General features: G+C 31.8%; 1 protein-coding gene and 1 long non-coding RNA gene across 2 annotated transcripts in view; both read right to left on the reverse strand.

Annotated features, from left to right (window-relative positions):
- LOC133193189 (multiple epidermal growth factor-like domains protein 11) overlaps positions 1-25,570 on the reverse strand; it is a 29,200-nt gene extending 3,630 nt beyond the window's left edge. The window contains exons 1-5 of the mRNA XM_061329158.1: positions 25,444-25,570; positions 13,911-14,048; positions 2,662-2,898; positions 2,144-2,299; positions 673-816 (exon numbers count right to left, since the gene is read on the reverse strand). Coding sequence (XP_061185142.1) covers positions 673-816; positions 2,144-2,299; positions 2,662-2,898; positions 13,911-14,048; positions 25,444-25,570 — 802 coding nt within the window. The remainder of the gene's footprint in view (positions 1-672; positions 817-2,143; positions 2,300-2,661; positions 2,899-13,910; positions 14,049-25,443) is intronic.
- Positions 8,594-10,104, reverse strand: LOC133193500 (uncharacterized). The gene is made up of 3 exons (XR_009721942.1): positions 9,922-10,104; positions 9,595-9,687; positions 8,594-8,675 (listed from the first exon to the last, which is right to left on the reverse strand). It is a non-coding gene; the product is annotated as an uncharacterized LOC133193500 (long non-coding RNA).
- Positions 25,571-26,799: the final 1,229 nt, after the last annotated feature.

Here is a 26,799-nt window from a genome sequence, read left to right on the forward strand (position 1 = left end):
TTACTTCTTATAAGTCTTCTTATGATGAAAATTTAAATGTTGATTCTGTTGTGGAAAAAAATACACATTGCATGAAATGAAGTTCGCTGAGGTTCAAAAATATTTCCCTGATACGCCTTCATATTGTTATAAAAAATGATATTAAAAAAAATCAGTCAAGAGCTTTTGAGTTATGTAAAAACTTCTTTAAAGCACGGGTTAATAATTAGAGAAACCAAGCTTAAAATTTTACAGCATTAAATGTCCAATAATGCTTGAAAATATGATTTTGAATTCAAAATATTTTGCAAAAAAGTCAAATTTAAGACTTTAATATTTCTACATAGATATTAAATATATAACTGATAATATATTAAATATTAAATATATAACTGATAATATATTAAATATATACTGATAATATATGTTAAATAAAATGAATCCAAAAATAGTAAATCAAATAGACAAATGACAGTGCCTGCATGAAAACAAATGTATATTTCCGGAGCATCATTTAGAAAAATGTGTTAAAACAGACTTTATAGAAAAATCATTTCTTTTAAATGAGCTTACTCTATACATGGAAATTTTCGTTCAAAATTATCTGCAAGTCAATGTGAAAGGGCAAAAATAACACGGGGCAAAAATAGCCATGTAAACAGTATTTCTTGAATAATGTATACATCAGCTTACACATATTACAGTGCGATCCACTAAACCCAGGTATACAACCATTTATACACAATCCGTCACGTGGGTCACACTTCTGTGATTCACCTGCGCACCATTCATTACATTTCCAAGCACAGTTCTTTCCAAAAGTTCCATTAAAACAAGCTTTAAAAATTAATCCATTAACACGAATTACTGAAAATTTCAGTCATTTCATTATGGGATTTCACTGCATTATAATGATTATAAGAGTCCAGACACTTACAAGTCTTCAGCTATACGATACATTATCATATGTTTGCAAACTGCCCTAACAAAAAAATACTATAGTAAACTATAGTTAACTATAGTACCAAAGTAAAAACTTTGGAACTTTGATTTACTATAGTGAAAACTTTGGAACTTTGATTTACTATAGTAAAAACTTTGAAACTTTGATTAAGTACGATAAATCCCGTGGAATTATGTTTTTGATTCCCATTCTTTACATTTTATGATATTTCAAGTTTAAGATTCATAAAATCTTTAGAGAACGTTTTAAAAACCCGACCCCTCCCCTAAAAGAATAATGTACAAGATATGAATTTTAATGTAAAGGTTGTTGCTTGCGCCGATAAATAAGCAATATTTATTTCAATGTATTTAATTAAATGTTATGCAGATGTAACGTAAGTTTTATTTATGGAGAAAAAAAATTAAAAAATGTGTCATTTAGAATCAAAATATCTGCTTCATCAGTTTCAGTCAACATGACTTTTTTAAAATTTATAAATGTAAATATTACATTTGAATTAACTACATTGTATATTTAAATAAAGATGTATTAAAAAAACCCAGCCCCAACCAACCCCATATCCACCCTCTCCCCTACAACGGCTAAATAATAATAATAATAATAATAATAATAATAAAAATAAAAAATACATAAGTTGTTAAACTAATGAAAAAAACTTTGAAACTATGATTAAGTATAGGGAAAACTTTTAAGCTTTAATTAACCATATTAAAAACTTTGGAACTTTGATTTACTATAGTAAATACTTTGGAACTTTGATTTACTATAGTGAAAACTTTGGAACTTTGATTTTCTATAGTAAAAACTTTGGAACTTTGATTTACTATAGTGAAAACTTTGGAACTTTGATTGACTATAGTGAAACTTTGGAACTTTGAATGATTTACTATAGTTAACTATAGTAAACTATAGTTTACTATAGAATTTTTTTTGTTAGGGTGTCCTTATATATTGCGTTTCTCTAAGTTACGAAATAAGAAATTAGAGACAAAAAGGGCATGATAACAGAAATTCATGAGAATCTTGACAATAGCTACCACACATACATTTATCCAGAAACGTGTTGAGTTAACATCTACATTTTTGATATTTAGTATAGGGAGGGTAGTCCACAATGAAAAATCATTGATGTTAGTTTGCCTCATCATATCCTCTTATTTCTGTCAATAATTGTGAGAATTCCTATACTTTACATACCTGTTTCACAATGTTTCCCTATCCAGCCATCTTTACAACCAATCAGACATTCACCTGTCACGTGATGACAAGTGGTCATGGTCATGGATGTAGATTCTGCGCAGTGTTCATAACATCTTAAATGGCAGTCTTCTCCATAATAACCGATATTACATGCTTTGAAAAAAGAATAGCGTTTTGAAACTGATGTAAACAAAACATATGTGAATAGGAAAGGTTAATGTTAAGTAACCCTTTGCTCAATAAATTATTTTTTTCTGTAATTTTGATAACTTTCTAGCACAAAGAGGGGATAAAATGAAATTTACTTAAATTTATTAGAGTCAAGCCGTCTTAATCCGAACCCTTGTGTTCTTGGGCATATTGTCCGGATTAATAAAACGTTCGAATTAACAAAGCTCCATTGTACACCATACTGGGTAAAGCACCAGATAAGTTATTGCTGAAGATGTAAAACTTAGAAAGAAATAATTACCATAATTGACTTTATGTAAGAATACTACAAGTTTCTACGTTACTTTCATTGCAGATTTCTCCTTGGTATCCGTCCTGACACCCATTTAGACACGTTCCATTGAACTGATCACAGTCAGTGTTCTCACGACAAAGTCCACAAGTCTCAGTGCAGGTCAATCCTTTATACCCAGCTTCACAGCCGGAGTCACAGGATCCGCTGAACGGAACACAAGCTGTATCATTACGGCAGTGACCACATATTCCACTGCAATTTCTACCAAAGGTTTTGTTATTGCAAACTGAAAGAAGTAAAATAACTGGCAACTATTTTACAAACCGATCTTCTATTCAGATATTACTTTTTTTACTAACTTGTTTTACCGGTAAGATAAAAAAAAATGAATTTAAACATGTCGTTGACTATGTTTAAATCACTTTAATAAACAGCCATCCCTCATATCTCTAAACTAAGTCCGGGATGTTTTGATTTGGATTCGTTGCCAGAAAATCAAGATTGTAGGTGAAAATACATATATAATTTTCATAGTTTCTTATATTCAAAATTAAACTAGATGCATTTGATGTGTACATAGAAAATTATTTTGACATTTGACTTAATCATACATGAGGTAAATGCTAATCATAGGAAGAACCTAAAACTTTCAGTCAACTGAATGGTCACTGAAAGGTCTGGAAAGGTCACTGAATGGCAGAGATCTGCCATTCAGTCATCTTTCGTTAATCTTTAAGTCATCTTTCAGTTCACTGAAAGGCATAGTTTCATCCTATGAATTGGCTGAGAAATGGCACTCATAATCTAAATTGAGAGCTGTTATCAACAGTCATAGATAAAAGGACGTACTGGATACATTAGATGAAATCAGTCTTAGTTGATTTAAGTAATGTTAAAAAGCATATCATTTATTGTTTAAGCCTTAAATTTCCCAGCCGGTAGCCGTAGACCGGTGGTAATCTGTGATGTGAGCGATTCCCCAACATCCGTCCTCATCGGCCAAATAGTCCTTAACGTCTATCACAGCAACAGGCCTACCCCGCCGATGATAATACGGTGAATGACTCCAGAGGGAGTCATTAATTTTGACCGTCTTGGCACCAATTACCGACCGGACATCGACGGGACATCGGACAATTTTCATCGATCATCCTGCAATGCTCGGCCGATGACGCTCATACATTGGTGAACATCCTCCGTACATCGGTCGACTATGGGCCAATGTTTGGTCGAACATCGACCGGTGATTGACCGATGTCGGTTGCCCACCACTCACCCCCGATGACACTGGACGATGCTCGGCCATACGTCGGTCGATCCCTGAAAAATACGTTAATGATGCGTTGCCGATGAGAAGCGATGTGGGGCATCGGTGGAGACATCGCTGATTTTTAACTACAACTTATTTTCTCCCGATGACCCCCACCGATTCCCCCGATGGCCGCAGTCACCGTTCGATTACTATGGGTGTCCAGCCGGCAACCACGCCATTTTTATCAAAATACGCATCGGTTGCCCATCGTATACCCCATCGGTGGATAATGTGACTGATACTTTAGCTGCAAAAGAATTTAGTGCTCTAATAGTTCTGATGACGAAGCTCATAAAATAGCGCAAAAACTTCAAGATACAAATACCGACTTTCATTGCAGTAAAATCCTTGATATCCAGGATCACAACCCTCTGAGCATGCTCCGCTAATAGAGTCACATCCTGATCCGGCCAGACAATGTCCACATCTGAGTGCACAGTTTTCACCATACGTCATGGTCATGCATTCTGAAATAAAAGTTTCAGCCGAAATAAAATATTATTTAATGTATCATGCTTATTGCACAGTGATATAGTAAATTGACTACTATTCACAAAAAATCTATGTAGGTCCCTGAAATATTGTTTTACAATGAACGAGTCACTATTGTTTTAAAATAATAGACAAGGGTGTTTATTGACTTGTCTGTTTAATTTTTGTTACAAAAACTGTGATTGTACGTTTCTTGTTTTACAAAAATGTATAGTAAGGTTGCATTGACAATTCTTTAAATTAATATAATGATTATAAAATACGATAATAATACATTGTTAATGGTTACAAAAATATTCGACAAGATTGCATTGATTATTGTTTCTTTAAAAAAATGAAAAAAAAAAAATAGTAAGGTTGTCTTTTAGATAGGGTGCTTTGACTTTTCTTCGGCAATATTCAGTTTGGATTGGAAATGAATAAATTGATGGTGTGCTGCCTACTATTTACAATAGTATTAGCACGACAATTGTGCAACAATAATATAGGGGTTGGGTGCACTGAATAATATTTTACAAAAAACATAAGAATGTATTGATTATTGTTCTACAGTTACACATTAATGGTGCATTGACTATTTTTGTTTACAATGGAGGTTGAGCATTTGCTGACTAATTGCATAATTTTTATTATTGAGCTTTTACAATTGTTTTGCAATCAAACACGGTTGATAAACCGGTCGTATTTTAATCCAGTAAATTGACTATATAATTAAAACAACTGAAACATCGGTTGACAACCTTTATAGACAAAATACTAAATGAAGGTGTATTAATTTTTTTTATTTGAAAGGTATGAATAGATTGATTTAAAGATCAAATAGAAATTGGTAAAATTGAAGAAAATTTAAAAATGAAAATTAACATAGTTACCTTCAGTACAAAGCTCCCCTCTTTTTCCTGCAATACAACTTGTACAATGACCCGTTGAACTATTACACTGACGGAGGTCAGAGGTCAGTTTACACGTACTGCTGCATGCTTGATAACAGTAATATCCAAATGATGTTCCATTACATTCTGAAAATAAGTACTATATGTGGGTCCCAATTGATGCATGTACATGTATTTTACATTTATGAGAAAAATATTTCCGCTTTTTAATAAACACACTGGATTTGAGGCAACAAAATTCATGTTTTTGTTGTACGTATCATATTTGGCGTTGTAGTCGCGCCCTTTCATGATATAAAATTTAAAAATGCCTGCCAATATCTAAGAGAAAAACACCTAGACTTTTGGTTCAAAATTTGATTTAAAAAATCCAACTTGTTGGCGAGTATATACGGCATCTTCTTAGCACATGCATTTAAATTTCAGTATTTGTGGTAGTTGCATATCCGTAGCGTTATGGTTTATATTTTAGTCTTTGACCATGACGCTACAGATCCCGTTATGAAAATAATGTGCAATTTACGGCGCAATATTTTCTGCGCATGGTTGGGGAGAATTTCCTCCACTTTCGAGTATTGGTTAATCAACTACATCCACTCCCTTATTCTAGACACTTTTTAACCAGTCTGTATATTTTATTCCCTTCCCAACCCTTTATAGTCCTCTCTACAAATCGTCGTTAATCTCTCCTGTTTTGCAAATATCACAAAATCTTTTATCTGCAGGTATAGACAAATGCCTCCCTTTTTCTATGGCAAGATAATGTGCATTTACTCTCAACCTGCTAATAACTGATCTCTCTGTTCTCTTTTTTTTAATATATCAGTGTATCCATAGCGTTTAAAATTATCAAAAACAATTTTGTAAAATTTAGTTTTGGTGAATTGTAAATCATAAACGGTACCAATTTTGATGCACCAGATGCGCATTTCGACAATTTATGTCTCTTCAGTGATGCTCATGCCGAAACGTTGGAAAACCAAAATATTTTTTAAAAGACTTGGAAGAGCCTGAAAAAAGGTGCCAAAGACTGGAGCCAAATACGTCGAAGGATCAGAGCTATGCATAAAAGAGATAATCCTAAATTTTGAAATAAATTTCTAAATTTTACCACGGCAATTAAATATATATCCGTATTTTCAAGCTAGTACCGAAGTACTTATCTACTGGGCTGTAGAGACCCTCGGGGACTAACATTCCACCAGCAGAGGCATTATGAATCTTTGCATATTCCTCTTGTATGCAGTGATCTGATATTCTTTGCTCTATACTTCTCAGAAGTGATTTTATTGAATTTTCGTTTTAGTAATGAATGAAAATCCTAACTTGTTGAAAATTGAGAAAATATTTTTCGTTCAAGAGTTTGTATGTTTGGTCTTCTGTTGCTTTTTAGATTTTAAATGCTATATTATTCTTGGAAGTAATAAGATGGTTCCAAAATTTAATACATGAAAAATGTATTCTTGACCACAGGGGTTGTCTACCTAAATCTGCTCTGCAAGGAGCATTAGTAGTTTCACAATGTACTCCTAAAATTTCCTTGATAAACTTCATGTGAAATTTTTCAATTATAGAATTTTCACCAACATTATTATAAATACCCCAGATCTCACAGCAATAAAGAAGAACTGGTGTTACAATCGAGTCAAAAAGTTTTTCCAAATGTTTACATGGATTATCCAAACCAATGGTTTTCTTTATCTTAAAACAGGCTTCTCTGGCCTTTTCCATAAGTACTGACATAGATAAATTCAGATTTTCATTACATTTTAAAGTTAATCCAAGATAACAAAATTTTGATATTGTTTGAAGGACACTTCCATTATATGAAAAATCAGTGATACAAAGTTAAGATTTAAGCTAAAAATAAGGACTTAAGACTTCTCAACATCTCTGTAGTATCCGGTTTTATCAGAAAGGGGGGGGGTACCAGCAAATATCTCACCAGTCAAGATCTTTTAGAAATGAGAAAAAAAAAGAATGATAAAAAAATTAAATGTTAATACAGTCAAACATTAATGCATATGACGTCCAGATACCGGGTTGAGGAGGGTGGTGGTGGATTTTTTTATCGTTAAAGGGTGCGACTGCAAGTGTGTAACATTAACCGTCGATTATGTAGATATTTACTTGTTTCATTAAGCGTCATTGTTGCTCTGCATTTGTGACACTTAATAATAAAATTCTATCATTAAGAGGCGATTTAGCAATAGCGGTTGGGAATGTCAACTATTAATGCAATAATTAATGGCCTTAAGCGTGCAATTGCAACGCTTAATGATATTAATTTTGTATCATTAAGCGGCGTTTTATCATTTGTGGATGCTCTATACGTACACATGATTGTATTTTTAAAAGTTAAGTTTAAAGTAAATAAATATTTTATTTATCAAAAAAGTTGGTTGAACCTTCCCTGAATAGAATCCAGAAAAATAGAACTCTAGAAAATTAGCTGTTATGAAACCACCTTCATTACATAGACTCCCTGTAAATCCTTTTTCACATCCATTTACACAGATGCCAGTGACGTCATCACATCTGTCATTGTTTGATCCTTCCCTGCACTGTCCACACGTCTCGTTACAAAAGTAACCGTACTGTTTTGAGGTGCACTCTATGGGGATTCAATTGATACATAATTACCACTCGTGCTTTCTTTAGACAAGAAAATTATATATATGTACTTAAACCGGCAAACTTCTCTATTTTTCAAAGAGGGCTTCTCTCTCTCTAATCTATCTATCTATCTATCCATCCATCTATCATCTATCTATCCATCATCATCTATCTATCTATCTATCTCAATTAAGGATAAAATTCAGTTATGAATAATTATCTTACTTTCTTGTCTAATGGCACAATTATTTTGGAAATATCTTAGTATTAAAACTAATGAGAATGCATTTACATAAAATCTAGATTCTCCCTGACATACAACGTATAAAATTCAAAATATAGAATATACATAATTATATAAAACATATAAAAAGGGTAAAACAAAATAACTTCTTACTTTCACATTGGCCCGTGTTGATGTTACATCCTCCAACACAAGATTCAGAACATTTTTTTTCACAGTGGGTACCATATGTTTGATTCATACATTCTAAGGAAATGCAACACAACAGTATCACATACAGTATGCTCTGTTTGAGGTATTTATATGTTTTATAATTCAACAACATTTATGAATTGAATGTCAGGACAGAAATATAAAATACACATAATTATATTTAAACATATAAAAAAAGGTAAAACAAATTTACTTCTTACTTTCACATTGGCCCGTCCTGATGTTGCATTCTCCAGCACATGACTCAGGACATTTTTTTTCACAGTGCGCACCATATGTTTGATTCATACATTCTAAGGAAATGCAACACAACAGTATCACATACAGTATGCTCTGTTTAATGAATTTATATGTTTGATAATTCAACAATATTTATGAATTGAATATCAGGACAAGACATACTCATTTTTAGTTTAAACTAGTACTACTGTGAGCACCTCACAGAATGATACCCCCTCTCTCATATGAGTATAATGGTAAAGTTCATGTTTTGCTTTGAGAAACCCCAAATGTTTGTCCGATCAGAACACATCATAAAAGACGTGCACAATTACATTATTAAAAGAAATTCAGTGATGTCGTATTAAATCGTATTAGGTTTCACTAAGTTGCAGATAGAGGTTGGTACCCCAATAATATATAAAGACTGAGAGTGTCGATGTTTTGCTATGGGAAATCCCAAAATTCTGCCCGATCCAAACGTTCAATAAAAGATGCACAATAGCACTATGAAATAAGATTATGTTAAAATCTCATCAAATTGTATTCAGTTGTAAACTATGAATTGAAAAAAAAGAGTTGGAAACCCCCCACCCCCCCACCCGATGTTACGGACGTAAGGACAGATCTCACCTCCAATATATTCAATATATTCCCCCTTTTCAAACGGCCGTATAAAATATCTAGAAACTTCTCCAAAAAGCATACTCTTTGCGAATGTAATCCCCGACACACACACACACACACACACACCCTCACACACACACACACACATCTTCAAACACACCCTCACAAATTCACACCTCTCCCAAAATACCGTGTAATGAGTATTATTATAAAATTGTTTAATGAAATATTTTAGTCTTTTGTATATCATCTATAACGCCTTTTATCTTTAATCAATTTATTTAAAATGTTAGCTTTGAGAGTAGGTATACACATTCATCTTTGGTATGTCTACCCATATACCTATGTATCAAATCACCTATATACCTAAACATATCCCATCAGTGTCACAATTTACGCAAAACGTTCCAGTACAAGGTATGCACTCTCCTCCCTTACTGAATTGATCCGAATTGCAGCCTGTTATATAATTTTAAGACGGAGTTTGTTAATAAAATGTTATTAATAGCAATAAAACTCAAGTAATATCATAGTAAATCGAATTATCAATATGTATACAATGATAAACACTAGTTTAATATGATGAACTAGTATAGCAAATTATCCAGATTTTTTAATGGTAATATTGACTTTCAAAGTTAAAATATTTCGGAAAAAAGTAAATATTAAGTGCAATTCAAATAAAGGACATACCAAAAATTTCTATTTCACAGATTTCAAGAATAGGTCTCTCATAATATCCAGAGGTGTCGTTCTGGTAAACTATAACATAACGTGCTCTGCCTTTGCAAACATTTGACACTATTGCATTCTGTTTATCGCTGACTGGGTCATCCTTGTAACATAATTTCCATTGTTCCTGATCGATTTTTTCGGAGTAATATAGAGTATACCCATGAAATCTGTGTTCAACTAATTAAGATATAAAAGAAAAAAGTACAAGTAGGAACACGGAATTTAAGATTGTACATACAACATAGGTCAAAATATAGTTGTTCTTTTGGAAGGGTGCATGTAAATGATATCAAGAAAAGAGCAAGACTTCGAAGGAAGGGAGATTCTGATACTTACAATTTTTTCTGAAGTAAATCCTGACATTATAGATATTGGCAATGTTTCCAAGATCTATGTAAACATACGTATAGTCTGTTCCATGGTATGGATCTGTATGTGTACAATACTCTGTACTCTGGTTTCTATTGCCATCCACTACTCTGCTTTCTGTCCCTTCATAGCCAGGGTAAACAGACATCATCACAAACGTTTTATTTAGTGCGATATTATCTGAAGAAGAACCAAATCAATGCTTCAATATGAATAAGATACGGAAGTAAGATGTACAAGCAATGTAAATTTAAAACCAACATACCAAAACCGTGGCATTGGGTGCAGATAATTGAAATGATAATACAATATGTATTGAAGTAAATATTCATCATTTCATTTTTCAGCCTTAAAGTATATCGAGAATAGTGTATCCTCTTTCTTCTGACATTGCATATGTTCATCTTATATCAAAATAAACAAGGATGCACTAGTAATTAGTCCTATGATTGACAAAGCATTTTGAAATAAAACTTAGTAAGAATCACGCATTTGAGAATTTGTAAGTGGAATTAAACAGATAGCAAAAACTAGATTTATGTATCGTAGATTTACATTTCTGAATTTATTTAATAACTTCTGAATTAATTTAAGCAGTTATTGGAGCTTACTTAGGCACAGGAAAATTGGTTTGTTATCATGATATTGTGTCTGTTGTGTGTCATAAATGATTTATTTATTTTGCTTCTGCAGTTTGAATAAACTGGGTATAAGGTCATTATTTCACAATACATTCTTCATATAATAAAATCATTTTTTACTTTGCATAAATTGTAATAGTTTTTTAAATGAAATACAACCATTAAAACATTATCATGATGATAGAAATCGAAAAATTTTACTTTGTTTTGACTAAATAGTTTTTGCAAAGCATAGCACTTGTCTTTGGAAGTCCAATAGTGCAAATTAAAACTAAATAAAAAAAGAAATTGCAAAATAAAAAAAAAAAAACAATGACAAAAAAGAAAAAGAAAATTACAATTAATAAAAATCAATACTCAATGAAATACTAAACAAAACAATCAAAATAACGAAAGAAAGAGAAAGAAAACAAAATTTAAAAACAAAAACAAAACAATAATCCTACGTAAAAAAAATTGTATAAAGTACATAATTTAAGTGCGTCGTAAGGACGTGGACCTATAAGTCATTACACATACTGCATGCGTGTGACGGCTTCTATGTAGGACAGCACGTCTTTAAGCAGATCCATGCTCTTCGCCAATAAAATGTATTTTTTTTTAACAAGGAGAGTTTTATACAAGCCTTGTTTGATCATAACTATAACTGATATATAAATTCTTAAAATGATTTGATAATTTATCATTTGCAATGTGTGTTACATGCATTCTCATTTAGCACATCATTTCTATTTAAACTTTGATAAAATAATCAAAACAATCAGAAAGGTATTGTTAAATTCTTAAGGAATTAAGCTACAATAAACCTTCAAAGAAGCTTTCAAGGAAATGTAATCCCATCACTCACATACTTCGAATCACTTGAGATGACATAAATTTAGTGTTTCTGTGGTGAAATACGAGGTTTAGAATTTTAAAGTTTAAGCAGTTAATTAGCAACGAACCCGCCTTCATCAGGATTATTTATAGACTTACTAATGACTAGACATTTAATACTTTTTGCGGGTTTGCATGACATTATCGGAAAGTATCTAAGAGAGCACTAAAAATAAAACAAGTAAAAGTGCTAACATTGAGTAGTTGCAATGATTGCTAAGTTGTTTTGGATCAAAGAATACATTTCTAATTGTCTTTGTTATTTTATCAATGTTGGAATAGAAATTATGCACTCTCTGCGGGTGTATGTTTTATATATTTTAATTGCTAAATTCTCAAACCCGTATTTATATGTCCGTTATCATCGTAATTCAACATGGCGCACACAAAATATTTTCTCCGTGAATAGCAAGGACATAACGACATGCGTGTCCTGCGTTAAATCCTTCACACAACATGTATGTGGGATGACTTATGGTTTTACATACTTACAACGCAGTTTTAAATCCCGTATTTTATTTCTTTTTTATTCAGTTTTTTGGGGGGGAGGGGTATTTTGTAATTTCGTTTTTAATACAGTAATTTTTTTTTAAATTTTGTAATATATATATATATATATATATATATATATATATATATATATATATATATATATATATATATATATATATATATATATATATATATATTGTAATTTTTGATACTTTTGTTTAATTTTGTAAGTTTTTATATTTCGTAATTTTGGATTTTTAATTTTTTTTTTATTTAGCTACTGTTTTTTTTATTTTATAGTTTGGTTTTTATTTTTTAATTCATTTTTCATTTGGTTTTGATTTGCACTATTGGACGTCCGTACTTGCCCACCACGATTTACATTGAATCGAAATTTGACTGAATAAAAGCATATATAAACAAGTATAAGAGATTCAAGAATCAAAACTTCTGATAAAACAATTAAAAAAATTGATGACTTGTGAAAGTTGCTATATAAAAGAGATAATTTTACATTTTGTTTTGTTGCACCGTTTTCTTCTTAGATATTGTCTATTAATATATAATATTTTTTTCATAAGCAGAAAATGTTAGGCTCATTTACATATACACAAAACATGTCCTTGTTGTAATAAAATTAAATATTGGAAAGACAATGCACACCAGTGACCCCTTATTCCTTTCCTTAAATAATAAAACAACTGGCGTTGATGGATTTGTATCATTTTTTTTTCAGTTTTGTTACCTTGCCATCTTTGGTTTTTTTCTTTGTCAGCACATTGTACAATAAAGATCTTTAAATGAACAGAGCTCTTTTAAAATAGTAAAACCTCAAAGAATAAGCGTAGAGTAGTAGTATCTCATTAAGCACTGTATTCAGAGGAAGTTTTTTTTTAAGTAAAGAAGAAAAAAAAAAAGAGTAAATGATTGCAATTATGAAGCGCTGTTTTCAACTAAATGAATTTACTGTATATTTATGGTTTCTAAATAGAAGGTGTTTATAATTGATGGAATTGTAAAATAGTTTTTTTTTTTTAAATTTCTGCACTTTTTAAAACTGACACTGATATCAAAAGATGTGTAGTAAATGATAGTTGGAAAATGACAACCTGTAGTTTTTATTGTAATATTCTTTATAGATCGTTTATCTACGGGTTATATATTGAAATATGTATTAGGAACTTTAATGGAGAAAAATATATTATATTCTTAATTAGGAAAGTTTTTCATTTTCAAAAAGTCTCTCTCTCTCTCTCTCTCTCATACAAAAATATCCTGGACACATTGGATGATTTTGATTTTAATTGGTCGAAGTCTTTTCTAAAAAAAAATTATATATATATATATATATATATATATATATATATATATATATATATATATATATATATATATATATATATATATATATATATATATATATATATATATATATGATATAACTTAAATGATACACATATGCGTGTGTATTTTGCCAAATAATTTAGCTATGTAGGCAGTTCAAATTTATTTTGTTAAGAAAATTGAAGTATAAGTTACTGAAAATACAAGTACCAAGCTTAATTGAACTTTCGTTGCAGTAAAATCCTTGATATCCCGGATCACAACCCTCTGCGCATGCTCCGCTAACAGAGTCACATCCTGATCCGGTCAGACAATGTCCACACTTCAATGCACAGTTTTCACCATACGTCATGGCCATACATTCTGAAATAACAGTTTCAGTTAAAATAAATTTTATTTTTATATATTTCATACAATTATATAGTACAGTCCCTGAAACGTTCTACATTCCCCACTTGAACGCTGAACGAACGCTGAACGAACGCAGAGCGAACGGTGAGTGAACTATGTGTGAACGCTGAACGCAACTTGGTGAACGATGTGTGAACGCTGAACGGTGAGCGAACGCAGAACTCGAACGGAGAGCAAACGCAAACGCAAAGTTAACGGTGAACGCAAAATGAACGATTTATTCGGAATGCTTCTGATCTTTTCCTATCATTGAAACCATTCTATTGTATTCTAATGTCAGGTGCCAAAAAATAAATAAATAATAAACAAATCAATGATTAAATAAATAAATGCTGCCAAATGTGCTTTAATACACTCGTATTTTAAATTCTTAATGCAATAATATATTTTTGTGTCATTTCTATTTTTTATGATGATTTATTTAGCAGACTTCTACATCTACCTGTAGACATTTCTCCGTGATTATACTCAGACAATATAATACAAAGAGGTATATTGATATTACTTGTTTTAGACTAAAATTTCAGAACTTGATATTTACGTCATATGCTGTCATAGTTTTTATTAAACAGACAAATGAGAGAGAGAGAGAGAGAGAGAGAGAGAGAGAGATTCCGTTTTTGCCCCTCCCCCTTTTCAGGCTTCAACAAATGTTTGTACCTGTATCAAACAAAAATTCTTAATTTTTTCTAAATTTATCAGGCAATGAGAGTAACTTTTTTTAATCGACAAATCCATTTGTTTGACAGTCATACTCGTTTTTTTCTTTTAATTTTCCTGCTTCAAGTTCACAAGAAGTCCACGTAGTTGTCTTGTCAATCAAAATCATTTGACACTGTGCAGGTGTGAAATTCTCACACCGAAGACGAAGTGCTGGATTTAAGATTTAATATTTTTTTTTTTTTATCATTCCTAGATTTGATTCCAACATTTCTTAAAAAATGAATAAATAAAATACGTTGGGCATTCACACTTGAATTTGAAACATACTCTCTGCCAATTTAAAATACCACCGCCGACACGTGTATATTTTGAACTACTATAAATTATTTAATGACTTTTTTTTAGATGTATGTTGTTTTTGAGACTTCAATTTTTGTGCTACAAAACATATTAACTTCTTTGTAAATGTTAATTAAAATATACTGGAAATACTGACTAAGTAACTGATTTAGGGGAAATAAAGGGGGGGGGGCTCTTAATCCTGCCGCATGGCAAACATATAAAGTTACGGTGAAGGAAGAATTTATTTTCTCTATAACTATAGACTTTATATATTATAGTAGAGAAAATAATTCAGTGCATTACGTTTTAAATAAATATTTTTTAACCACACTATCAATTCAATTCGTTCGAAAATATTTAATTAACAGAGTATCCGCAGTACTATTTATAATTCTCGGAACTAGTTCTATCATGTATTTCTGTAACAAATGAAAAAATATCATGTTAGAAATAAATATTTTCGTAATTTTGCTGCAGTTTGTAAATTAATTGACTTGGATATTTATCTATCCATTAACGATTTGTCGTCTTTAACATAACAACAAAATGTTGCAGTGCTTGAATTATTTAAATATTGCCCGTATTTAAATTTAATTTTTCAGCATCGTTCTACATAGGTACATGAACATACTTACAACAACATTTATTTTCCAGAGTAAATTACCTTACCTTAGAATAATTTTTTCCCCATGAGATAATGCTTCTTTTAACACGATATATTAATGAAATTAAAAAATCTGTAAATCCTTACTAACAAAAAAAGATAAGTTCTTCACTTCGGAGTTCCAAATGAAACTGAAGACTGAACGATAAGTGAACGCTGAACGCAAGGTGAACGCAAAGTGAACGAACGGAGAGCAAACGCTGAACGCTTTGTGAACGGTGAACGCTGAACGCAAAACTGTGAACGAAAAGCGAACGGAGAACGCACGGTGAACGCATGCTGAACGAACGGTGAGCGAACGGTAAAATGGGAAAGTAGAACGTTTCAGGGATTGTAACTGAGTACAGGGTGTTTCAGAAAACATGCAACCATTTTGATTAATTATATTTTACTGGTGCTTCAACCAATACCATGCACCAACATATCAAATTAAAAGTCAAAATTTCAAGATTTATTCTTATGAAAATAATGTTAATCTGGCAAATAGATAATGATTTACAGAAGGAAAAATATCCATACCACGTAAAATAAGGCTATATGACGTTATTCACGTCAGTGACGTTATTACGTCAATACGTGCCCGACGCTTATTCTATCAAAATGGCAGACGCCAATATCACTTACCGTGATAAGAAATGTTAATTCATTTCCAAAATAAAAGGCAGAAAAACTACTATGTTCGGTTATTTCCGGAATGCATGATCGGAGGAGAATTTAATTTTAGATGCTTTGGCAAACCGAAAGTTGATTATAACATCAAAGATGACATGGGAAGGTTGACTCGAGTACAAGATAACAAAAAGACTTCGACAATCAGGTCGCTTTTTTGTCTCTGTAAGTTGAAGAAATACAGAGTAACAAATAAATGGTTCTGTTGTCGAATGTCAATTTCGTTTGCTTATGCTCTACATAGTACATAACCAACCACGGCTATAGCTAAGTATTGACGTACATGTATACTTTGCTTCAATATTCCAACTTTAAAATTTCTATTTTCTCTTCTTAATTGTTGGAATTATAACATCGTCCTAGAAAATCGTCCTCAGAAATAGACTCAGGTTTTGAAAAATTTTGAGTAAAGGAAAACTTAATTTGCAGAACTTAATTTGCAATATATAAAAGTGCACAAATATAAATGTTATGTTATTTGGTATACTTGCACTGAAATATTGAATATTTCTTGATAAAAACAATATTTCATCTAAAGTACACTGTAGGAAAGGACATTGATGCATTATTTTTTTTTACATGCATATTGTTTCCTTAATAGACACAACATACTGAAGATTTTGAAAAATACTTTTTAAAGCTAGTGCACATTAGCCTTACCAGTTTTGTTGTGCTTGGGTAGTGTATTAGTGCACTTGACTAGTAAAACAGGTGTCCTGGGTTCGATTCCTGGTCCAGCTATGCAATTTCTCTATTGTTAATTTGATATTTAATTTTATATATATATATATATATATATATATATATATATATATATATATATATATATATATATATATATATATATATATATATATATATATATATATATATATATATATATATAAAGCAGTAATGTTTTATAAGTGATATTAACTGACTTGGCAAACCTGTCTGACTGTCTGAGTGTCTTGAATATTTCATGAATTGTATACATCTTTCCTTATAAATTCATCTCTTTCTCCACTAGGTATATCTGAGCAGATTTTTAAAAAGTTTCCGAATTGTTTCTGCATTGATGATATAGATTAAATTACAAATGTGTCATCTATATATAATTAATGAGAAAAAAGTCAAAACAGACCCAGGGGTCTATATCAGAAAGGGGGGGGGGGGGGTTCCTGTCCTCAAGCACCTGTGAATGGTATAATATATTACAGTAGATAGTAGATACTAGTAGCTAATAAGACAATGGGGATGCCTAGTGTACTATTCTAGATCATAATTTTATGTATTATAATAATTATAGGTGTGGTCAGACTTGAACCTACAAATCTCAATATATGACAGTAACAAAGAAATTAGATAATAAATAGGAATGCCTATGAGATCATAGTGGATAATTTAAAAAAGAATAAGTAAAAAGTGCGATGAAGGGATAAAATTTCAATCGGATAAATTCAACTCTTTTTGACATTCTGAGGGCTTATAATGTTATAATTGTATAATTAGGTTGTTCATGCATGGTTCTTAATCATTAAAAAAAAAAAAAAAAAAAAAAATATGACTTCAATTTTGATTTATATTTCATGGATTTATGTCAAGAGTGTGATTTTTTATTTGAATGAAAAATTATTAATAATATTTCATAAAAGTTATTTCAAAAGAATAAAAATGCTTTATTTAAGGCAGAATTTATGACGGTGGTTTGTTTCTCGGAAGCAACTTTCATCAATTTTCATTTTATTAAGTAAAAACCATTTAGTTTGATAATTTTTAAAAAAATTGTTTTTGAATATTCAAGTATTTATCCGCACTTATTATGATTATAAGATATCATGCAGCATACAAATTAAAACACAAAAATTATTATCACTATAAGTGCATGTTTTTTAATGACCCCTACACACTTCACACTAAAGAGTTCATATTCCATGGTACCATCATACAGGAAGAGTGATCTGTAGTGCTTCGTGTTCATTAATACCGCACTGTCTTTGATTTTTTTAGGCTCATGTATTGACCTGTAAGATTCGGGGGGTATGTAGTTTTTGCCCTGTCTGTCTGTTAATTTGTTTGTCCACAAAAACTTTAACCTTGCCTTTAACTTTTGATTGGTTGGAGCCATAATGGCTGTAATATTTCATGTGTATTCCTTGTAACAAAACTTTTCTTTTGGTAAAAATATACAAGGGTTGTTCGAAAAGTTCGTGGACTGATGCGATAAAATTAATACTATGTAGTCTATGGTTACAAAAGTTTTGATGAACATAAAACAACAAACGTTAAAGAAATGTTGAAAATTTTAGCTTGATACCTTGAATATTTACCAAATTATCATAAAATAAAAAAAAACATGATATGATCAACCGGCGCTGTCGCCATTTAGTTTCATGACGTCATTGTTTTTCAATGTCCGCATTCTCTACCTCATACACTTATCTTGATGAGTTTCCTTGGAGTTAAGTAAAGATTTAAACCCGTCTTGTTTATATGATTTTACAATGTCATAAACAGCTGATTTCAATGCATATAATATTGTAAATAGATCTGAAAGATTCTCAATTGATCATAACAGCATATTTGCTTGTCGGAGTTCAATATCTATCACACATGATCAACATCACTTTTCGGCGTGACAAACTTTGAACACTCTTACTACAAATCGACATTCACTTTTACATCTCTCGTCTCTCTAATCTTTTTCGGCGTTTAAAAACAAGTACTCTGAATGCATTTTATTTTCAGTAGCCCATTTCAATATTTCCTAGGTCTATGCCAGTTTTTCCAGAGGGTGAAACTTTATAGAATATTGGAAAAAGAAACCCACCCCCCTTTCTGACGTCATTACAACCCCATAATTGTTTGGACATTTCATATAAATTTTACGATAAAATTTCATAGAACTTACAGAATGGGGCAAAAATTGCAAATTTTACGGTACAATTGTGTCATACCACATGAGTGAATTAACGGGATTTTTGAAAGACGAATGTTCATATCAAAAAAAAGAGATTTTTCTAATTTACATTTACATGATTTAGGTAGAAAAAACATAATCTTCGAGGTTGCGCCGCTTGGACATACCATTGCTTTCAAAAACATCAACAATTTATTAGAAAATAAAACTAATGGTGTATAATTTATTATATAAATAAGAAAGATGATGCTTATTAAACGTTAAAAAATTCATTGATGTATCTTAAGTGGTTTTAATTTTATGGCGCTAGTCCACGAACTTTCCGAACAACCCTCGTATTTGACCTCTTGACTTTGTCCTTAGAGTTTGACCCCCTTTAGCAAAAAATTATAAACAGGACACCTTAAGAGGGATGGGCAGAGCATAGGGAGTTACAGTATAAAATTTCATTGCAAAGGCCCAAAAGCTTCTTGGAATATTGCTCAGAAATGAAATTTTTACACACATTCAGAATGTATGACCTTGACCTTTGAACCTCAAAATAAGTAGAGTTCTTCCATAGGCCATAGGGAGTTGTGGGATAAAATTCCAATGCAAAACCTCAAAGGCTTCTTGAGATACTGCGCAGAAACAAAATACCTTGACTTTTTGACCTCAAAATCAATAAGGGTCTTCCTTGGGCCACAGAGAGTACATGTAATTAAGTAAAATTTCATTGCAAAAGCTCAAAGGCTTCTCGAAAGTGTTACAGACAGAAAGACAGACGGACGGATGCACAGACCCAAATTAATATCCCCACTTTAAGTGAAAGCAGGGCACAATTATATCAGGTTTATTTTGTGCATGTTAAACCTGGTTTTAGATACTTGTAGAAAAATAAAATAACCTACCCAGTGATTACTCAGATCTTTCTTTTCCTATACAAATATTTTTTGAGATCATATTAAGATAAATATAATTGTATACACCTATTCTGCACTGTGCAACAGAGTTCCAAAAAGCCAGATAATGTATTAAACCAGCATGCAAAATTCATATCTAACCAATCTTTTTTCCCCAAATGTATAAAGAGTCCTTTCCAAACTTGTAAATTTTTGTCATGTGAAGGCGCAGATTTTTTTGTGTTATGTGTGATTAAAGTGGTCATATCCTGCAAAATTCATGACACTCAGGTGACTGACAAGGCCCAGAGGCCTCTTGTTGGTGTAAATGTTCAATAGGGTTTAAGAAAACAATATAATGCAGGAAATGGATACTCATGAAGACTTGCACAAACAAGCTGAATTCTAAACTACTTTAATTTTTATTCTAAAAATTACTCTATAAAGTTTAAAAGTTAATGAACTTGATTTAATGATCATCACTACAATGAGATACATGTACTACTTGTACATAATTGGACAAAAAAAATATACTTTGATATTTCTCCATTTCTCTTTCTTGAGAGTGCATGTAGACATTTATTTATAAAGTTTAAAAGATTTCTCTTGGTCGGCTTAACTTTTTCCGAGAACAAAATTTATGAGATTTGATGCTGAGAGAAACAAGAGAACAACATATGTAGTACATGTTTCACATGAGAAATTATACTCCAAACATGTTAAGATTTTGTGTTTTTATTTCTTTTTTAGCTCACCTGAGCCAAAGGCTCAAGTGAGCTTTTCTGATCAAAATTTGTCCGTTGTCTGTCGTTGTCGTAGGCGTCGTTGTAAACTTTTCACAATTTCATCTTCTTCTCCAGCACTACTGGGCCAATTTCAACCAAACTTGCCACAAAGTATCCTTGGGTGAAGGGGATTCAAGTTTGTGCAAATGAAGGGCCACACCTTCTTTCAAGGGGAGATAATAAAGAATTAGTGAAAAATTAATAGCATCTTTTAAAAATCTTCTTCTCAAGAACCACAGGGTCAGGAAAGATGAAATTCATGTGGAAGCATCCTCAGGTAGTGTAGATTCAAGTTCATGGCCCCCAGGGGTAGGGTGGGGCCATAATGGAGGATCAAAGTTTTACATAGAAATATATAGGAAAAATCTTTAAAAATCTTCATCTCAAGAACAGCAAAGCCATTATGAGTCATATTTATATGGAATCATCCTCAGATAGTGTAGATTCAAGTTTGTTCAAATCATGACCCCCAGGGGTAGGGCAGGGCCACAATGGAGGATCAAAGTTTTACATAGAAATATATAGGAAAAATCTTAAAAAAATCTTCATCTCGAGAACAGCAAAGCCATGATGAGTCATATTTATATGGAATCATCCTCAGGTAGTGTAGATTCAAGTTTGTTCAAATCATGACCCCCAGGGGTAGGGCAGGGCCACAATGGAGAATCAAAGTTTTACATAGAAATATATAGGAAAAATCTTTAAAAATCTTCATCTCGAGTATAGCAAAGCCATTATGAGTCATATTTATATGGAATCATCCTCAGGTAGTGTAGATTCAAGTTTGTTCAAATCATGACCCCCATGGGTAGGGCAGGGCAACAATGGAGGATCAAAGTTTTACATAGAAATATATAGGAAAAATCTTTAAAAATCTTCATCTCGAGAACAGCAAAGCCATGATGAGTCATATTTATATGGAATCATCCTCAGATAGTGTAGATTCAAGTTTGTTCAAATCATGACCCCCAGGGGTAGGGCGGGGCCACAATGGAGGATCAAAGTTTTACATAGAAATATATAGGAAAAATCTTTAAAAATCTTCTTCTCAAGAACAGCAAAGCCATGATGAGTCATATTTATATGGAAGCATCCTCAGGAAGTGTAGATTCAAGTTTGTTCAAATCATGACCCCCGGGGGTAGGGCGGGGCCACAATGGATTATCAAAGTTTTACATAGAAATATATAGGAAAATATCTTCTTCTGAAGAACTGCAAAGCCATGATTAGTCATTTTGATATGGAAGCATCCTCAGGTAGTGTAGATTCAAATTTGTTAAAATGATGACCCCCGGGGATAGGGACGGGCCACAATGCAGGATAAAAAATTTTTACATAAGAACATATAGGAAAATATTTCTTCTCAAGAATATTGATATGGAAGCATATTGATATGGAAGCATCCTCAGGTACTAGTAGTTTAAAATTCAAGCCCCCCCCCCCCCCACAGTAATCTTTTCAATACTGAACTGAATCGTGCTTTTGCCAAGCCAATGTGCTCAGGTGAGCGATGTGGCCCATGGGCCTCTTGTTTTTTATTTGATTAGGATATCATTTTGAAGAAGTATTTAATGAACTGCTTAAAACTCCAGAACAGTCAATCAAACCGTCTTGGATGTCTTGATTAAATGTTTTAATTTTAGGCACAGAGCAAAAGAGAGAGTTTATTTTTTTTTTTATCTAGACTATGTTCATAATGCATGTACCATTTCTCAGCTGCTTTATACATGCAAATTAAATATATGGGTATTTATAATGATGTTCATCAACTCAGACCAGTTACATGTACAATAATCTGTGTCATGGAACAAACCCTCATTGGGTCCATAGCAAATTATCATTTTAACTAAGAACATATTCTGTCTACTCAGATCTTAATCCAAGAATCTTCTGGATTAAAAACAAAATCCCTACTTTTTCATTATGTATATTATCAACACAATCAACATCGACATGTTCCAGCTAGGATCTGAAAATGGAGGGGTGCAAGAGGAGGGCACTTTTACATGACTTACCTTTGTCTCTAGCTTTTGTGTATCTCATTACTTCATCCTTATAATAATGAACTCCTTCATATATTATTGATTTATTTAACCTTATTGATTTGAAAGATACACAAACAGTAAACACATACTCATCTATAGAGCATGTAATCATGATTGTAAACATATAAAACGAAATTTTAAAGATCATCTTAGGATAAATGTTACTTTTCTTTCTCTTTTCAAATGATTTTCTATTCTTGATTCCTGTTTTCAATAAAAGCACCATAATATTCATATAAACTAGCTGGTGTCTCACACCTCACAATTCGTCACAATATGGAACTAAGGGTTTGAGCATGTTGAGAGAGTTTTAGATGAATAATTATATATATCAGATTAGTTACTCAAACATGTCACCCTAGAATGTGTTCATATTTTATTAAATGACATAGTTTTAGTTATTATGCTCAGAATGCCATTCTAGTCACCAACCATGGAGCTTGGTGTTAAGATTGTTACTTGTATCAAGTAGATTGAGTTATGTAAGGAAAAGCTCGATCATTCAGTGTCCCTAGCTTTAAAGTAGGAATTCAGCCTTCCATGCTCGCGATCGCCTATAAACACGGTGTTTTAAACAAACATACAATGCAGAGTAGAAACACTGGACATATTCATCTCCGCTTACATGGACTTTATCTATTTTTATTATATACCTAACTGTTTGTCACTCAGTTTTACTGTTGAATTTATGCAATCACGTGACGGTGTGATCCGACGTTCCGGATCACCATACTGTGGTTTTCTGAATCCATATCACCCCTCTCTGAAATTGATGACGTAGCACACAGATAAATGACGTTTTAATTCTCGGGCATCAAAAAGTTCCTTGACAAATTGGTTTGTATAATGTATAAAAGTTATGTAATTGATCCAAAAAGTGTCCTTTTATTTTATTTTGCAAGTTGTAAAGGGGTATATAATAATTTATCATTATAACAGTAACTTGATCCGAAGAGCCGTATCACGTCTCGTTGACAGGCGCGGATCATCAGATCAAACTCGACGCTTCGCGTCTCGTTTGATCTGATGATCCGCGCCTGTCAACTTGACGTGATACGGCTCTTCGGATCAAGTTACTGTTATAATAATATATATGTATGGATAAAAACATGATAAACAACGTGTTACCTTACTAAGACGAACCCGAACTGTTCGTGTGATGAAACCAGACGTTAAAAAGACGTGGCAGACAAAACCACTTATTTGTATCTATGAATATCGAAAAATGTATTACATAGAGACAAGAAGTAGTAAAACGTGCCACTTCTCTAATCGATCCCCCATTTCAGATTTCTGTCATCATACGAAACATAAGTTCGCGCCTGCGCAATAACGGATTAAAGAATATTCCGAACATTGAACCCGATGACATTATGCTTGTGATCCTTGAAAACTAATGCTTGGCCGTCTGTGCATTAAACAGAAAACTTTTAATTTACACCATACTTATTACTGTTTTATTAATGATAATTTTAATATTCAAAACGATTTTTACAACAAAATCCTAAGAGTATGGATATTAGAAAGTCTTTTCAAATAATCAATTTTCAGGGAATTCGGTTTGAAATTGTAAAATTTTCTTGTTAGATGTCCGCTTCCCCACTTAATTTTTATGCCACATAACGGAAAGATCATTGGAAAATGACATGCTAATTTTTTAAAGAAATCTGTCCTCAGAATATCAAACAGCAATTTTTTTTTAACCAGTAATGAAGTTCATAATTTTGAGCGAAATATGTTTTAATTCGCCATAAAAAGTACAATAAAGTGGATCAGCAGATTAAAAAATTAATAAAACCGTTAAACAAGCGTATCTTCTCTATAATTCATATGTTTAAGTTTTTCATTTACATTTAATTTTAAAAAGCTAGCATAAATATCTTAATTACTGCATTTCTGTAATTTTGCGAGGCAATGTCTATTTTTAGTAACGGTCCTTGCAAAAAGAGGTCCGGTTGACCTCAAAATTTACACAGATCTGGAAAGGACACATACTTAGTTAAAATTCTGAGAAGTTTCACAGAAATCTGTAGCTTCGTTATTTTCAAAGCATGGTATGGATCTTTACCTTAAAAGTCCGGAAAGGTTACTGAATGGCAGAGCTTTGCCATTCAGTCATCTTTCGGTAATCCTTAAGTCATCTTTCATTTCACTGAAAGGCATATTTTCACCCTATGAATTGGCTGAGAAATGGCATTCATAATATAAATTGAGAGCTGTTATTTACAGTCCTAGATAAATGGACGTACTGGATACATTAGATGAAATCAGTTTCAGTTGGTATGTCATGTTAAAAAGCATATTATTCATTGCTTAGCTGCAAAAGGATTTAGTTCTCTAATAGTTCTGATGACGAAGCTCATAAATTAGCGCAAAAATTTCAAGATACAAATACCAACTTTCATTGCAGTAAAATCCTTGATATCCAGTATCACAACCCTCTGCACATGCTCCACTAACAGTGTCACATCCCAATCCGGCCAGACAAAATCCACACTTGAGTGCACAGTTTTCACCATATGTCATGGCCATACATTCTGAAATGAAAGTTTCAGTCGATATTAAAAAGAATTGTATAGTAAGGTTGCATTGACAATTCTTTAAATTATCATAATGATAATAGAATACGATGATAATACATTGTTAAGGTATTCAATGTATAACGACGATATTTTGTACCTAATAAATGAATGGTCCGAAATGATTAATCGTGGTAACATTTTGAAGGTGTTATGAAATAAACATACCCCACCAAATGAATTTACAAAATTTTAATTACTGTCCAACTAATTGCACCTTAAATTTTACATTGAAATCTATGAGCAGCGCATGTTTTATTAAGATATTGTAAAAAGTAATGTGAATTTCATACAAATCTCTTGGTGAAAATATGCATAGACTCTCGTTTTACTAAAATATGAAATAGAATGAATCATTTACCACAAATGGCGAACATATGCATATTCTCTTTTTACTAAAATATGAAATAGAATGAATCATTTACCACAGATATTTTGACAAAATTAAAATTGTCTTTTTTTCATCAAGGGTAGATAACTCTTCAAAAAATTTTCAGGTGAAAAATGATCAGCTTCTTATTTGTTATCAGTCATGTGAAGTTAGCTCATTTCACTTTCATTGTTATTTAGCAATATATTTTTAACTACTTTAAAACGATTCAAAATTGTTAAAAAAATCCCTTCTTTACACATTGAATACCCTCATGGTTACAATAACATACGACAAAATTGCACTAGTTATTGTTTCTTTGAAAAAAAAATGAAAAAAAAGTTTAGGAAGGTTGACTATTACTATTAGTCAGGGTGCTTTGATTTTTCTTCGTCAAGATTTAGTTTGGATTGGAAATAATGAAAGTGATGGTGTGCTGAATACTATTTACAATAATATTAGTATGACAATTGTGTAACAATAATACACGGGTTGTGTGAGCTGAATATTATTTTACAAAAACATAGGAATGTGCTGACTATGGTTTTGCATTAACACACTAAGGGTGTGTTAACTATTTTTTTTTTATTGATGAGCATTTGCTGACTAATTGCAGGAATTCACCATTATGGAGATTTTACAATTGTTTTACAATCAAATACAATCAAAGGATAAACCGACCGTATCTTAATACTGTAAATTGATTATTTATTTTAACTTTCTTTGACAACCTTCGTAGAAAAAATACTAAGTGAGGGTGTATTAGCTCTCTTTTATTTGAAAGATATGAAGTAGATTGATTCAAT

This window comes from Saccostrea echinata, unplaced genomic scaffold (assembly GCF_033153115.1).
Source record: "Saccostrea echinata isolate AGI-Se365-2 ecotype Australia unplaced genomic scaffold, CSIRO_AGI_Sech_v1 ptg000027l, whole genome shotgun sequence".
NCBI lineage: Eukaryota > Metazoa > Mollusca > Bivalvia > Ostreida > Ostreidae > Saccostrea > Saccostrea echinata.